Here is a 14,858-nt window from a genome sequence, read left to right as displayed (position 1 = left end):
TAAAAACTAATTCCATAGAAAAAATTGACTAAAAGATAGTCGCTAATTAGCGACAAATTATACTACAGCAAAATCATCGCTAACATTTGCACTTTTGATATCATATCAAACAAGTTATAGCTGTCCCAGAATGAAATGCACCAGTTGGCTCTATCCCTGGTAGATTGCTTTTGCTTTTGATTCTTGAACTATCCGAAAAAGAAATATATGCCTTCAAAAATATATATTCAATTATTTATTTTTTTCTGAAATGCAGAAATTTTATGATATGATGAAAAGTGCTACTGTTATAGAAACTCCTAAATGATAATGATGATAATATGTTCGTTCAGCAATTTGCCTTTTTGGTGCATCTTCTACTTTAGAGCAATCAATTTATAAGAGCATATTAATTTTGATGTATAAATAATATTAAAAACTTTTTTTTTGTATAAATTTAGTTATGTATCGTTATATTAATAAAATAATTATTTTTTATTATTTATTAACGTAAATAATAATAATTATTTTATACTTATACTATTAATATATTAAAATTAAATTCACATATATTTTTTATATTATTGAGAATATTAAGAGTTAGTATCTAATTTTTTTTAAATATATACATATCATTATATATCATTTATAAAAAAAAAGTTACTAAACATAAGATATTTATCCTATCAATTATTTTAATTTTATTATATATATATATATATATATATATATATATATATATATATATTTAATAAATACAAATAAATTAATAAACACATTAATGCATATAAAGCTAGGGTTGCTTTCGATAGAAGAAGAAAAAAGAATGAATGAGTGAATGATAGTTACTTAGTGGTATTCTGTTATTTATTTTAATTGTTATTTTGTTTTTTGATATCACTATACCAAGAAAACGAACAATTTTTTATTTAAAAAAAAAAAAAGGTGTAGTGTATTGATACTATATCCCTCAATGCAATGCTATAAATATTGATTGCTGCACAACGTAGTTAGCCATCGATCTAGAACAAGTGAAAAACTATAATACTCATATCAATTATAATCGTCTTATTTATTTATTTATTATTAAATTTTTTATTTTATCAAAGGCTTATGGACAAGGTTCGGTTGCAGAGAGAAGCTGCCTTCATACGAAGCTCACTTCTTGATCAGGTATTTAATTTAATTTGCACCTTTTTTTTTGTGTGTAAATTAATAAGTTTGTTATTCCTATTTTTTATATTTTTTTCTTTTTTCTTTTTATTTTTTTTTTTTGTAAAAAAATGTCTACATCAATAAAGTTAGCGGCTGCGATTTTTTTTCTTAAAGCTATATATGTCCTTTAATTAGTTTCCAGAAACTTTTCAGCGGAAAATTTTAGGTTTAATTATTCTGTTGGTTTCTATAATTTTGTGAAATTTTTAATTAGGTTTTTATACTTTTTTTTTAATTGGGTTTCTGTATCAATTTTTTTTTAATTAAGTCTCTCTTAGTAGTAATTGACTTAATTTTATAAGGATCCAACTAAAAAAAAAATTGGTACAGGAACCTAAATAAAAGAAAAAAAAATATAGGGGCCAAATTAAAAAAAAAAATTGGTGCTAGCACTCAATTAAAAAGAAAAAAATATAGGAACCTAATTAAATATTTTACGAAACTATAGGACCAGTAGAGTAATTAAACCAAAATTTTACCACAAAATAAAGTTAAATGGCTTGGATTAAGACTTGATTTTTTTTTAATATTGAGTTATCATCTGAGGTTTATTAAAATATTAGGATTTGTTGATAAATTTCGTTAATATAAAATAGTTACTGAAAAAGGAAAAATCATTAGTAACGCTTTTAATTTAAAAAAAAAATTGTTAGTAACAATTTCAATTAACTGAAATTTAATAATTTTTTATCTGAATGAAAAAAAAAATTAAAAATCAGTAATGATAATTTTTCTTGTTACTATAGTGTATTACATATATACACTATTATAACCCAATATTAACATATTACACTAATGTATCTCTCGTATTAAAATTAATTTGCATTGGATATTAAAGCATGGACTTTTTCTAAATATCTTTTTTATTTTGACACAAACATCCAATAGGGAAAAATATTATCACATTAGTAAAAATGTATGATACATACAAGTTACAACCACTTATTATATCATATAATTCATATAAAAATATGCATATGACTAAATCATAGTCACTACAAAATTATTTTATGTTAATAGATATAATTCAAGTTTATGTCTCTTAAAATGTGCTTGGTCGCCAACGAATTATAACTCAAATGACATAATTTTTTATACTTATCTAGAGGTCTTGGGTTCGTCACTACAACAATATAGACTATTTTTTAAGATTATTATGTGTCAAAAAAAATAAATTTTGACACTATTTTAACTATAAAAATATGTTAATAAAAATTTTGTCAAAAGTAGTATTTTTAACATATAAGTAATTGTAAAAAAAAGTTTAAATCTTATTTTGATAAATATTGGCCGTCAAAAATAATTTGTTAGAAAAATTTGAGAATATATTTTTTGTGATACTTATTAACCGTAAAAAATACTATTTATTTTGACACTTATTGACCATAAAAAATTCTCAACAAAAATTTTTAACAAAGAATGAGATGAAATCTTGAAACTGAAGAATAAACTGAGATTTTGAAGATGAAGAATGAGTAGTATGATCCTAAACTAAGAGCAGTGTGATGCCAAAATTGACGGAGCTCAACGAAAAAAAGGAATAATAGAGTAAGTTGAAAATAAATGAGTGTCAAAATTAAGGAGTAATTTTCTACAATCAAATTATTCATCAAAAAACATAAAAAATTTAATATTTATAATATTTGTCAAAAATATATATTAATTTTTATACTTAACTATAACTGTTAAAAAAAATCACGTTAAAATAGCTCTTTTTTTTGTAGTGCCAGTATTTCTATCTTTAGAAAAAAAAAAGCGCCTGGTCGAAATGTAGATGAATTGTAATATTTTGAGTTTTGTGTTTGTTAAAATGTGGTTGTCAGGATCTAGTAATAAAGATACAAACATTAAATAAAACAAACTTGGTACAAAGTTAACTAATAATCATCATAATTTGATATTGATATTAATATTTAGGGATATTTGGATGAGCAATTCATTCAGCTGGAAGAGTTGCAAGACAATGATAATCCCAATTTTGTGGAAGAAGTTGTGACCCTTTTCTACACTGACTCTGCAAGATTGATCTACAACATTGATCAAGCACTGTAAGCCACCAATAGTGTATCTATATTATATTATATTATATCATAAATGTAACAATTCTGATATATCTTTATATTCCTACTCAGTTTGAGTAACCCAACTGACTTCACAAAATTAGACGATTACATGCATCAATTCAAGGGAAGTTGCTCAAGGTACCTACTCAAACCTAATAATAATAATAATAATAATAATAATAATAATAATAATAATAATAGAAAATGATAAATAAGTCTTTAACTTTTTTATTTTTGGACATTTAAGTCTTTAAAAATTTGAAAATACATTTAAATTTATGATATTTTTAAAATTTGAACATATCGATCTCTCATGTTGATTTGGATCTATCAGACTCAATGAAAAAATTAAACATGAGAGAATTTTTAAAATAGAACAAATTAGACTCAAAAATCAATGTGCTTAGATTTTGAAGAGCACAGAAACTTAAATATATTTTTAAATAGGGTAAACCAGTAAAGTATACTTTTTGTCCCTAAAGTTTGACAAAAATTTCAAAAATACCTCTAAATTTTATTTTGTTTCAATTTTGTCCTAAAAATTTTCGATTTGCATCAAATATACCTCTGACAACTAATTTTTCAAAAAATTTAAGACCAATTCAACAATAATTTCATAAGAATAACTCTAAATACAAGCAAATCAAACATAATTTTCATGCATTATTGTTAGATTGATCTTAAATTTTTAAAAAATTTAGCCGTTGAGGGTATATTTGATGCAAATCGAAAATTTTTGGGACAAAATTAAAATAAAATAAAATTTAAGAGTATTTTTAAAACTTTTGTCAAACTTGAGGGACAAAAACTATATTTTATCCTTTTAAATATTTAGAAACTTCAATGTTTGTGAACCAAAAAATATAATAATAATATGTTTTCAATTCCTTTGACATGCATACGTACAGCATCGGAGCAAAGAAGGTGAAGAATGAATGTAACGGATTTGGTGAATATTGTGAAGTACAAAATTATGACGGGTAATTCCTCATCAAACTTTTCTGCAAAATTATAATCTAGCAGCAATATATTTTTTTGCCATATTAGTATATCAAAATGTTTGAAAAATAATTAGAAAAAAAAACTAATTTTATGTATAATTTCTACTATTAACAATATTATATTGATATATGTGTTATTGGCAATGCGATTATACACATTTTGTCTTTTTCAGATGCTTCAGGACTTTCCAACAAATCAAGCAAGAGTATATAACTTTGAAGAAGAAGCTTGAGACTTATTTTCAGGTATCACTTTTTAGATAAAAGGGAGAGAACTTGAGAGAGTGTTCTTCCCTCCATAGCCTCCATTTTCAGCGTGTTTAGTGTGTTGTGAGGAGAGAGAGTGCTGAAAACTAGGGTTTTGGTTTAATTACTCTGTTGGTCTTTATAGTTTCACAAAATTTTCAATTAGATCCCTATACTTTTTTTTCTTTTAATTGGTCTCTGCACCGAATTTTTTTTCAATTAGGTCCTTATTAGCAGTAATTGGATTAATTTTATAGGGACCCAACAAAAAAAAATTGGTGCAGGGACCAAATAAAAGGAAAAAAAGTATAGGGACCTAATTAAAAAAAAAATTGGTACAAGAACTCAATTAAAAGGAAAAAAAGTATGGAGACCTAATTGAAAATTTTGCAAAACTATAGGGACCAAAAGAGTAATTAAACCTATATTATATTATGAGCTCAACCAATAAATCAAAATTTTTTTGGTTAATATAAACTATTTTTTAATTTTAAATTATAAATTTTAAAGTCTTAATTCTAATTTTTTTTAAATAATAAAAAAAAATTTAAAAATGGTTAATATTAACTTAAATTTAATTTTGATACATTGTCATTATAAAATAATTTTACACGTATTTTTAAGTACGTAATGCTAAATCAACAAAAATAATTATTTTTTTGTATTAACTACATAAATTGCGATAACTCAAAAAGAAACATATATAATTGAACAATTATGTAAAATATTTTAACTATCAGTATATTAAAATTAAATTTATATTGACTAATGAAAAGTTTTTTTCACTATACTAATTTTAATTTGCAGCCATTTTATGATCATATATATGCTTATTATTTAATTTCACCATACGATTTGATGAGGTGAGCAACTAACGATAAGTAACGCTTTTAATAAGTTAGATGTCTTATATATTCTTCATGATCTGTTAATATTTAATATTAATTACTATTTTCTTTATTTGGTCACTATCTTAATATTATTTCAGTTATTGAAGGAAGCTGCTCAAATCAAATGAAATAATGTGGGTGCCGAAACCCTTACCCTTTATTGAAGCTTTTTTTATCCACCAATAGTGTATGTGTGTGTCTAGAGAGAGAGAAAGAGAGAGAGAATAAAAGTTTTTAAATGTAAGAGAGCCATGAGTTAAGGTCGTTGTTATTATAATATTATCTGATTTTATGTAATTCATAATTCATAATTTAACTTAAATTTCATGCAACCACTGCCAACAGTACAGCATATATGTACACTTAATAAATTAAAAGATTTAATTAATATGTGTTCTAAAGACATAAATTAAAGTTATCAATTTTTTTTATTTAATATGAAATAAGTGTGTGTTTGAATTAAAGTTTAAAATTTTTTTTTGTATCAAATTAATTTTTTAAATTTTATTTTGATAAAAAATAAATTAATGCTAACGTGATTTATATTTGGTAATTTTTATATGAAAATAGATTATAATAAAATGAATGTTGTTTGGATTTTATTATTTAAAATCAGGTTTAGATAAAAATTATTAAAAAAATATAAATTTATATTATTTAAAACCATAATGTTTTTCAACACTCTTTTGGTTATAATTTTTTTAAAAGAACTTAAATTTATATGTTAAAATTTAATACTCATTCATAATTTTTTTAGTATTTTTTAATATTATTTTTTTATTTAATTTGACCTTTCTAATGAAATCCCACAATTCATATTATAAAAAATTAACAATGATAAACAAAATATACTTTAATTCAAGAACCCTGATAAAAATTATACGAACCAAACAAAAAATAATAAAGAAAAGTTCCATAAAAAATTGTATTAGTAAAAATATTAAAAATTTTATATGAATAATAAACACTAAAAATTTCATTAAAAAAGACAACAATATACCTCACATAAAAAAAGACATACAACAATATACATCACATAAGAATGAAGGATAAAGTTAGAAAAAATTATATTTCTTCAATCATTTTTCCAACTTTAACTATAACACAGAAACTATCATTTATTGCTTCAAGTAAACGGGAATTGAAATATAAAATCACATTTGTGTTTAAAAAAAAAAAAATCGAAACTTTTCAGAAAGTGCAATCTTATAACTCAAACGTTAAACCAAACACACCCTAAAACGTCAATTATTTCTTTTACGGTATCTAGTCTTTTTATTATTTATTATTTTTTCTTATATTTTTTCTTTTTTAGTTTATAAAAATTTATTGGAAATAACGAACGAAGTTTCTCCTGGAGCACAAAAAAATTACTCCAAAAAAAAAAGTTATGTTACGCATATATAAAAAATTAATAATTTATATAAAATATATATTAGAATATAAAATATATTAAAAATATTTAAAATAATATATATAAATATATACAAATAAATAATAAATATTTTAATAACGAATTTTTTATATATTTATCGTATTTTTTAAATGTTTTTTTTATGCTTTCTTTTTTTTGTTTGGGTATTGTAAAGATCTTAAACGCAAAAACTCGATGACTTGGTTAGCCACAAATAGGATTAAATTTTTTTTTTTCGTCACAATAGGATTCGAGTTGGTGTGTGTGTTGTCTTTTTTTTGGGGTTGGGGTACGAAGTTATGGTTCAAGTTTCATGGATTGGATTGTTGGGTCTATGGCCCTACGTGAGTAACCCATAATAGAGAATTTTCAAAATTAATGACCTAAAGTTGAATCTCACCAAAAACCAAAAAAAAAAAAAATGTATATAAAAAATAATTACTAATCAATTATTACGTATATATATATATATATATATATATATATATATTTGACATTTTATACAAATTTTTATTATAATATTATAAACAGGTTTTATTATTCTATTATGATTGATTTGATTATTCTATTGTGACATAATTGATTATTTTGTTAGAAAAATATATGAATTAATATACACCAAAAATATTATGGGTATACTAAAACTAGTTATTAAAATAAATTATTATATATTTGTGTATATTTATGTGTTATTTAATTTATTTTTAATATATATTTTATATTAGTGCTGATTTTAGTATACACCTAATATAATTGAATATACACATGATAATAACTGATTTGGTAATTAATTTTTTTTGTAAACTTACTATTTTTGGAAAAAATATAGTTAAGTAGTTAACATTAAAAAGTATGTGATCAAAAATACAAAAGATCTCGTCCAAAATATTACATTTGTTTTCTATAGAAAGATTCTCCAAAATATACCTGCAAAAAGTATTTTGACGCGAGATATTCAAAAACAATAAAGATAATTGCTGCTAAGTATATCATTGTGTGTTTCGACCTAATTGTACTTATCGTTTGACGAATTCAAATAGCTTCTGTTAGTAAGGGTTACTATAAGAAGCAAGGTAAAAAGAAATTGAGATTTTATGTGAAATTGGAACGGTAAATTAAGTATGTAAAATGTAAAATTATAACAAGATTTAAATCATAAAATTATCAGATTTAGTTGACTCATTTAAAAATATAATATAAAAAAATTTTAAGAGTTAAATCGAAATTCTAACTAATATAACAGTTAGCACACCAACTTATCTTTTGTTTGGCTAGTTCTGTGAGTTATAGCAGACCAATAGAACAGCAGTCATAGCCCTTTGTCTAATAAAAAATATTTTCAAACAAAACTAGTAGCAATTTGCCATTTTCATTTTCTATTTTTGGTTGTGTATATAGGGTTCGAATAAGGGAGACATTTTCATATTTTAGAAATAAAAAAATGAAATAATTAAAATTCCACACATAACACAAGTATTGGGAGGGGACCTAATTTGATCTTTATTACTTTGTTGCAGCTTTTCTAGTTTGTGGCTTCTTCTCTTTGACAGTAACATATCAATGCTACTCATCACTGTATTTTGGAGCAATGACACAAATAAATTCGTGGTCTTTAATTGTTTGACTTGCAAGCTATAAATCCTAATATATAGGATCTTAATTTTAGGGTTTAGATATATACATTGATCCTTTAGTTTATTATTCTATTCAAATTAGCAATCATTTTAAAGCAGAGTTAACAAAACTAGGATTTCTCGCTACTTATCGGTCTCTTCTAGTTATATAGCTCAAATGACATAGTCTGATCTCTTCATACTCACCTAAGAGGTCGCGAGTTCGAATATTCCTATCTTCGGTAAAAAAAAAATTATAATTTGCGCCAAGTTGCATATTAATATCTATCTTTTGGAATTGAGAAAATTCCACTCCCCTCCCTTACGAGATGCTAAAATGACACTCCCCTCCCCTCTATTTTATAAATATACATTTCCCTCCCTTCTACCTTTTAAAAAACCTCTTCTTTAATCCATTTTAATTTTTTTGTGTTAACTAATATTAACTTTATCCATTTTTTAACAAAAAATAAATTATTTTTTAAAAAAATACCCATTAGCAAAAATTTTATTTTTTATCATTAAATTTTGCTTACCAAAATATCCTTTAATAAACTTTTTTATTGATTAAATTGTATTTTTACCAAAATACTTTTAAAAAAATTAATAATTAAATTATTTTTTCTAAGATACCTACTTTTCAATAATTTTTTAATTATTAAATTATGATTTTACCAAAATTTTTGTTAACAATTAATTTTATATTTTACTATTAATTTTTCGATATCAATATATATTATTTTAACATTAAATAAAAAAATCTTACTACTGTTAATATGTATAAAAATTAATATATATTGATATTGAAAAACAATCTTACTAAAATTTTTTATTTAATGTTAAAATAATATATATAGATATCAAAAAATTAATAGTAAAATATAAAAAAATTATTAACGAAAATTTTGGTAAAATTATAATTTAATAATTAAAAAATTATTAAAGGGTATTTTTGAAAAAAATATAATTATTAAATTTTTTTAAAAATACAATTTAATCAATAAAAGAATAATTTATTAAAGAGTATTTTGGTAAGCAAAATTTAATGATAAAAAATAAAATTTTTGCTAATGGGTATTTTTTAAAAAAATAATTTATTTTTTTTTAAAAAATGGATAAAGTTAACATTAGTTAACTCAAAAGGTTTAAAATGGATTAAAGAAGATATTTTTAAAAGTTAGAAGGGAGGAGAATGTACATTTATAAAATAGAGGAAAAGGAAGTGTCATTTTAACATCCCGACAGAGGAGGGGAGTGGAATTTTCTCTTTGGAATTTGAAGCTCAATTCCATCATAATTATAATAGTATATCTTTGCACCTTTGTGTAACAAATTAAATCAAGTTACATTGCCCCTTTATATTCCAACCACCACAAATAGCAAAAGTTTCACATAATAACCATTAAATTTGCACCACTAACATGCTTTTGGTCCCTTTTTATTTTTATATATGTTCTTTATCTATTTATTTATTTATTTAATTTTTGTCAAACTATGCTTGTCATAAGAATAATAATGATGTTCTCTCTATTGTGCTTGTGGTTATCACACACTGCCACCCCCAACCCCACCACTTAGCATGTAACTATCATCATTGCATTCTAATTTCTAAACCCCTACCCCAGCATTCCATTCCTTAGTTACAACCTCAATCCTACTCAATAATCTTTAGATTTTGATAAAAATGCAATAATAACCTATTTGAGTTGATCGAGTGGTTAGCTCTCTCATCCGTTTAAGTAAGTGTCGAAAATTTGAATTCTATCTTATACAATATCTTATTAGTCAGCAATAAATCTTTAAATAAAATTTCGTTTCACGACAAATTAATCTTTTATCTAACGGGTCAGAAAATACCGTGGCCGAACAAAAAGTCAAAAAACAACAATAAATTTATTATCATGCATGCACAATTTAACAAAAATATAGCTTCATCTCTTCTACAATACCACTGGAAAGAAGCATTATCTATATGACTATATATGGTACTTATATTATAGTCTTACGTTATATATGAAGTGAAAATTCTTATATGTGTATCGTACTAATTATATTATGATCTTAAGTTATATATGTGGATTGTGGAGTGAGAAAATTCTTAGTCGTTGGCTCAATAATAATAATCATCACAATTATTGATATCACGACAAGAAAATAACTGACACTACAAGAAAAATGTTGAATATCGTCAGATTTAATATTACACATTAGTATCAATTTTATTGGTAAATTTATTGACGATTTAGATGTCAAAATTGTTAGGTCAAATAATTACCGGCGGATTTCTATTTTCAACAGTAAATTTGTCAATAATAATTAAAGGAAAAACGGAAAAAATAAGTGTGAAATGTAGCTTGGGATTTACCGGCAGATTTTTTCGCTGATAAACCCAGTTAGTGGAATGCTGCGTTTTGGTGACCTGCAATGCATTACCATCAGATTTATCCGCCAGTCAATCCAACGATAACAAGCCCTAAAATTCGAAGTGCGAACCCTCTCCCCCTTCATTTTGAATTCTCCTCTCTCTTTAACCTCTCTTCTCTCACTCTCTCTCTCTAACCCTCTCCTCTCCCCACCACTCCGTTAGCCCTGCCGGCAGCGCCTCTACAGTCTCCTTTTGCTGCCTCCTCTCCCCCTCACCGAAACTTCTTCTGTTCGAAGCTCAGGTTCCATGATCACTCTCTGTTCAAGTTAATTTAGGATTTAGTTATATGTTAATTTCTAGTTAGTAAGTGGAATTGGTTATCATTATTTTCTGCTAGTTAGATGATTTAGATTATTAGGATTAGGATTTTTCTTATTAGAAATTGCTGTTAGTTTATATATAGTTCAACATGTTATGTTTCTTGAATTTCAATTTGAATTTGTTTGGATTTGATTGATTGATTTTTTACTGAATTTCTACAATGTATTGCTGATTGTTGTGTCATTGATGCTGATTTGTGTGAATTGATGTTGAAGGAATACTTGGTTAGTACTATTTCTTGTTGTTTGATACTTTTGTATCCCAAATGCTTGATTATATGCCTCTATGTCTAATTTGTGTTTTAGTTGATAATTAGTATTATCTTCAAGTTAGATTTAATTTTTAATTTTAGCTAGAGGTTTTAAGTTGTTAAGATACCTTAGATTTAAAGTACTAGATTGTATTGATTTACTATGTTAATGTAAGTGCATTATTTGTAGAATTATTCTAATTCATATGTATAGTTATTGAAGAAATAATTTATTTTAGGGCAACAATTAACACTCATTTTTTAAATCTTGGTGAAATTTAACTTTATTTCCTATATTTTTAAATAAATGTATAATGATTAACTTACATAATGACATTCTTTGAGATTTAAATATCAATATATATGATGTCCTTATAAATGTATACAATAATATAAACAAATTAATATATTTTTGCTTGAAATATTGTGAATTTAATTGAGTTTTGCATAACTGAAGTTGTGGATTGAGATTAGTTGGATTTGTAAGAATCGTAAAGGTAGATATATATCCCATTTTAGGGGAGGTTATGTCAATTTTTTTTGAAATAATATAAATGTTGAAGGATTTGGGTTGTATCTATGCTGATTTAATTAGTATTCTCTTTGCAGATATGATGACAGGTAACAGAGGTGTCACAAGTCTGTCTCATGGTCGTGGTAGAGGGAGGGTTTCCACCGGTACCCCAATGACTTCTCAGTCATCACCCTGTACTCCGACTACCTCGTTGATCCCTGTAACGTCATAGGCGGGACCACCGGGCTAGCAGTTCATCATGGTCCCGAACCCCAACTACATGCCTCCTTCTGCTACGCCCGCTCTAACTCCAACGATAGAGACTGCAGTGGGTAATTCCTCTAATGCATCCTAGCCAGATGCTCTTCCACCACCGCCCATCATACGGATGAGGATTTGGCCTAATGACATGCAGGCGTGAGTACTATTTTAATATTTTTTTATCCGCAATCTATTTTGAATTTGTTAAGTTTTATGTGTTTTTATGTGTTTGCTGATCTTATGTTTTTAATTGATAGGTCTGCACCAAACAACAATACATGTACAGAGAAGATCTCCAATGTGATTAAGACCATGTACGACAACCCATGACCGAGTTATACGAAGATTCTTGCTGAGACCAGAGAGTAATGGTTTCAGAAGTGGGTGGTAAGGACCTAATGCTATTGAACTAACTGTATTTTATTTTGTTTAAATAATGTTGTTGAATTACTTTGTGCAGAAAAAATTTACACTACTAGAAAAATGCTGAGAACCGTTGGATTTAGTGTCAACGGTTACCAACGGATATAGCGGCAAGTTTTGCATCGGATACAAGGTAACTTAGACCCGAAAATATTTACCGTTGAATTTTACATTCCGATACTAAATCCGACGGTGATTAGTGGCATGAAATATGATTTTGTTGGCGCCACAGTTACCGACGAATTTACCGTCGGCAACTGGTTAAAAATTCAAATGCGAACTTTTTCTCCCTCACTTGTCTGAGTTCTCTCTCTCTCTCTCTCTCTCTCTCTCTCTCTCTCTCTCTCTCTCTCTCTCTCTCTCTCTCTCTCTCTCTCTCTCGTGCTCCGCCGTAAAAGGAGGTGCTGCCAGCGTTGCCGTTACCTGTCGAAGTCTCTGGTGCCACCGCCGTTGGATGTTATTGTCGCTGGAGCTGTTAGTCACTGCTAGGGAGGTTGTGAACGCCGCCGCTACCGTCAGTGTTGCCGTCACTACTGGTACCAACACTACTCCATCACATCTTGCAGCCACCATCAAAGGTAAGTTTGGGATAATTTTTTAATTTTATTAAGATTTTTATATGAGTTTAGGATTTTTTTTGTTAAATAATTTATGAAATTATTGATTAAATTAGTGTAATAAAGTTTGTGATTAGGATTTGGTATAGGCTTTTTACTGTTTTTCAGATTTTTTTTGTGACTTTAGGATTTTGTTAGGTATTTTTTCAAATTGTTAATTAAATTATGGTAATAGAGTTTGTGGTTTTAGTTTTCTCATTTTTTTTATGAGTGTAGAATTTTGTTATGTACTTTATTATCAAATTATTAATTAAAATAGGGTAATGCAGTTTGTGATTATGCTTTCTTATGTTAATTTAAAGTAAATAGAAATTATAATTAAGTTAATGTAGGTTAAGTAAGGTGAGATTAACAGTGTTTGACTTTGTGTAATTTGTTGAATTAATTAGTTTCATCTTGTGAGTTTAATAAGTTTTTTTTATTAGGACGGTGCTATTTATCTGAGATTAATTGGATCTCGTTTCTTCTGTATTATGTGCATCCGTATTTTAGGTAGGTTTTCTATCTCTATCTATAATCAATTGTTTAAGTTTTATGTTTGACTTAATTTTCCTAGGATAGCGTTTTAGGATGGAAGTGGGAGAAGGTCGCATAGAAGCGCCTTCTCAAAATCTTTATTTGCTGAAAAATTGTAGAATTATAAGGGGTTGCGCACTAGAACGGTTATGATTTATTTGATATGTTATTGAATTTGTGTTTGTTCTAATATATGCTTGTAATTCTTTTCTTTGTGAAAATTGTTATATTTATTTGATGGATGTCTCTGAGTTAAGGAAAAGATCTGCCGAAATTTTGTGCGATTTATTTTAAAACTTGTTTGGATTGCAGAAGATTCTAATTATAGGATATGCTCTGTCAGAAATTATAAAAACTTTAATAATTTTGTCTTGTTCGTCGAATTCTAGGTTGTGTGATTCAAAATAATTCCAAGTCATCGCCTCTGGAAGTATGATAGAGATAACGGTGGACGGAGAGGGGGGATTAAAACCTGAATTCTTTAAGGGGGTTGATGCGTTTGTTGGGCATGTGTTCATCATGGAATCGTTTAAGTTTGAAGGGGTATCTAGGTGTCCAAGTAAAAAGTGTCGTCTGACTAAGTGGTTAGGACCTGTGAATATAACGCTTCACCTTTACCATATTGGGTTCAAACAGTGACGGATCTAGAAAATTTTGTCAGTGGGGGCAATGTATATATAATATGACAATAATTTTTATAATTATATTTTGTTATTGTAAAATATAATTAGTTTTAAAATTATCTAACGAATAAATTTAAACACTAAAATAGTAAGTTAAATAGGTTTTATATTTTCTTTCAATTGTCAATACAATCAAATATTTTTCTTTCTATATATATATATATATTATTAAACAATTATTTAAAATTCATCTTTCATATGATTACAAAATCGACTCTTTATAATATTTATAGTAGAATAGGCTTTTTCAACTAATGTTGTTGTTACTGACAAACCTTAACTAATTTAAAAAAATATCAATAAAAAATAATATTCTTTCGAATCTCAATCAATTTCTGTAAAAATATTTTTTTTATTTTAAAAACTAAGTCATTTGATTTCAGACAACATTTTTTTGTATTTTATTTTCAATCTATTCTTTTTTTGG

General features: G+C 26.0%; 1 protein-coding gene across 1 annotated transcript; it reads left to right on the top strand.

Moving 5' to 3' along the window:
* Positions 1 to 1,007: 1,007 nt before the first annotated feature.
* LOC110264753 (histidine-containing phosphotransfer protein 4-like) lies at positions 1,008 to 5,716 on the top strand. Its single transcript, XM_088493301.1, has 6 exons — positions 1,008 to 1,152; positions 3,112 to 3,242; positions 3,327 to 3,395; positions 4,166 to 4,237; positions 4,432 to 4,504; positions 5,493 to 5,716. Exons 1-6 carry the CDS (start codon positions 1,093 to 1,095, stop codon positions 5,520 to 5,522), a joined length of 435 nt encoding a protein of 144 aa, XP_088349427.1. The 5' UTR covers positions 1,008 to 1,092; the 3' UTR covers positions 5,523 to 5,716.
* The last annotated feature ends 9,142 nt before the right edge of the window (positions 5,717 to 14,858 follow it).

The sequence above is a fragment of the Arachis ipaensis genome, chromosome B7, assembly GCF_059453495.1.
Source record: "Arachis ipaensis isolate K30076 ecotype BB chromosome B7, ASM5945349v1, whole genome shotgun sequence".
In the NCBI taxonomy this organism is placed as follows: Eukaryota; Viridiplantae; Streptophyta; class Magnoliopsida; order Fabales; family Fabaceae; genus Arachis; species Arachis ipaensis.
This window is presented reverse-complemented; position numbering and strand designations above follow the sequence as displayed.

Bases quoted from the DNA above. Each gene is read 5' to 3' on its own strand.
- LOC110264753 (XM_088493301.1), top strand. From the start codon at position 1,093: ATGGACAAGGTTCGGTTGCAGAGAGAAGCTGCCTTCATACGAAGCTCA. The intron at 1,153-3,111 runs GTATTTAATTTA...ATTAATATTTAG, and splicing joins GAAGCTCACTTCTTGATCAG to GGATATTTGGATGAGCAATT. The intron at 4,238-4,431 runs GTAATTCCTCAT...TGTCTTTTTCAG, and splicing joins GAAGTACAAAATTATGACGG to ATGCTTCAGGACTTTCCAAC.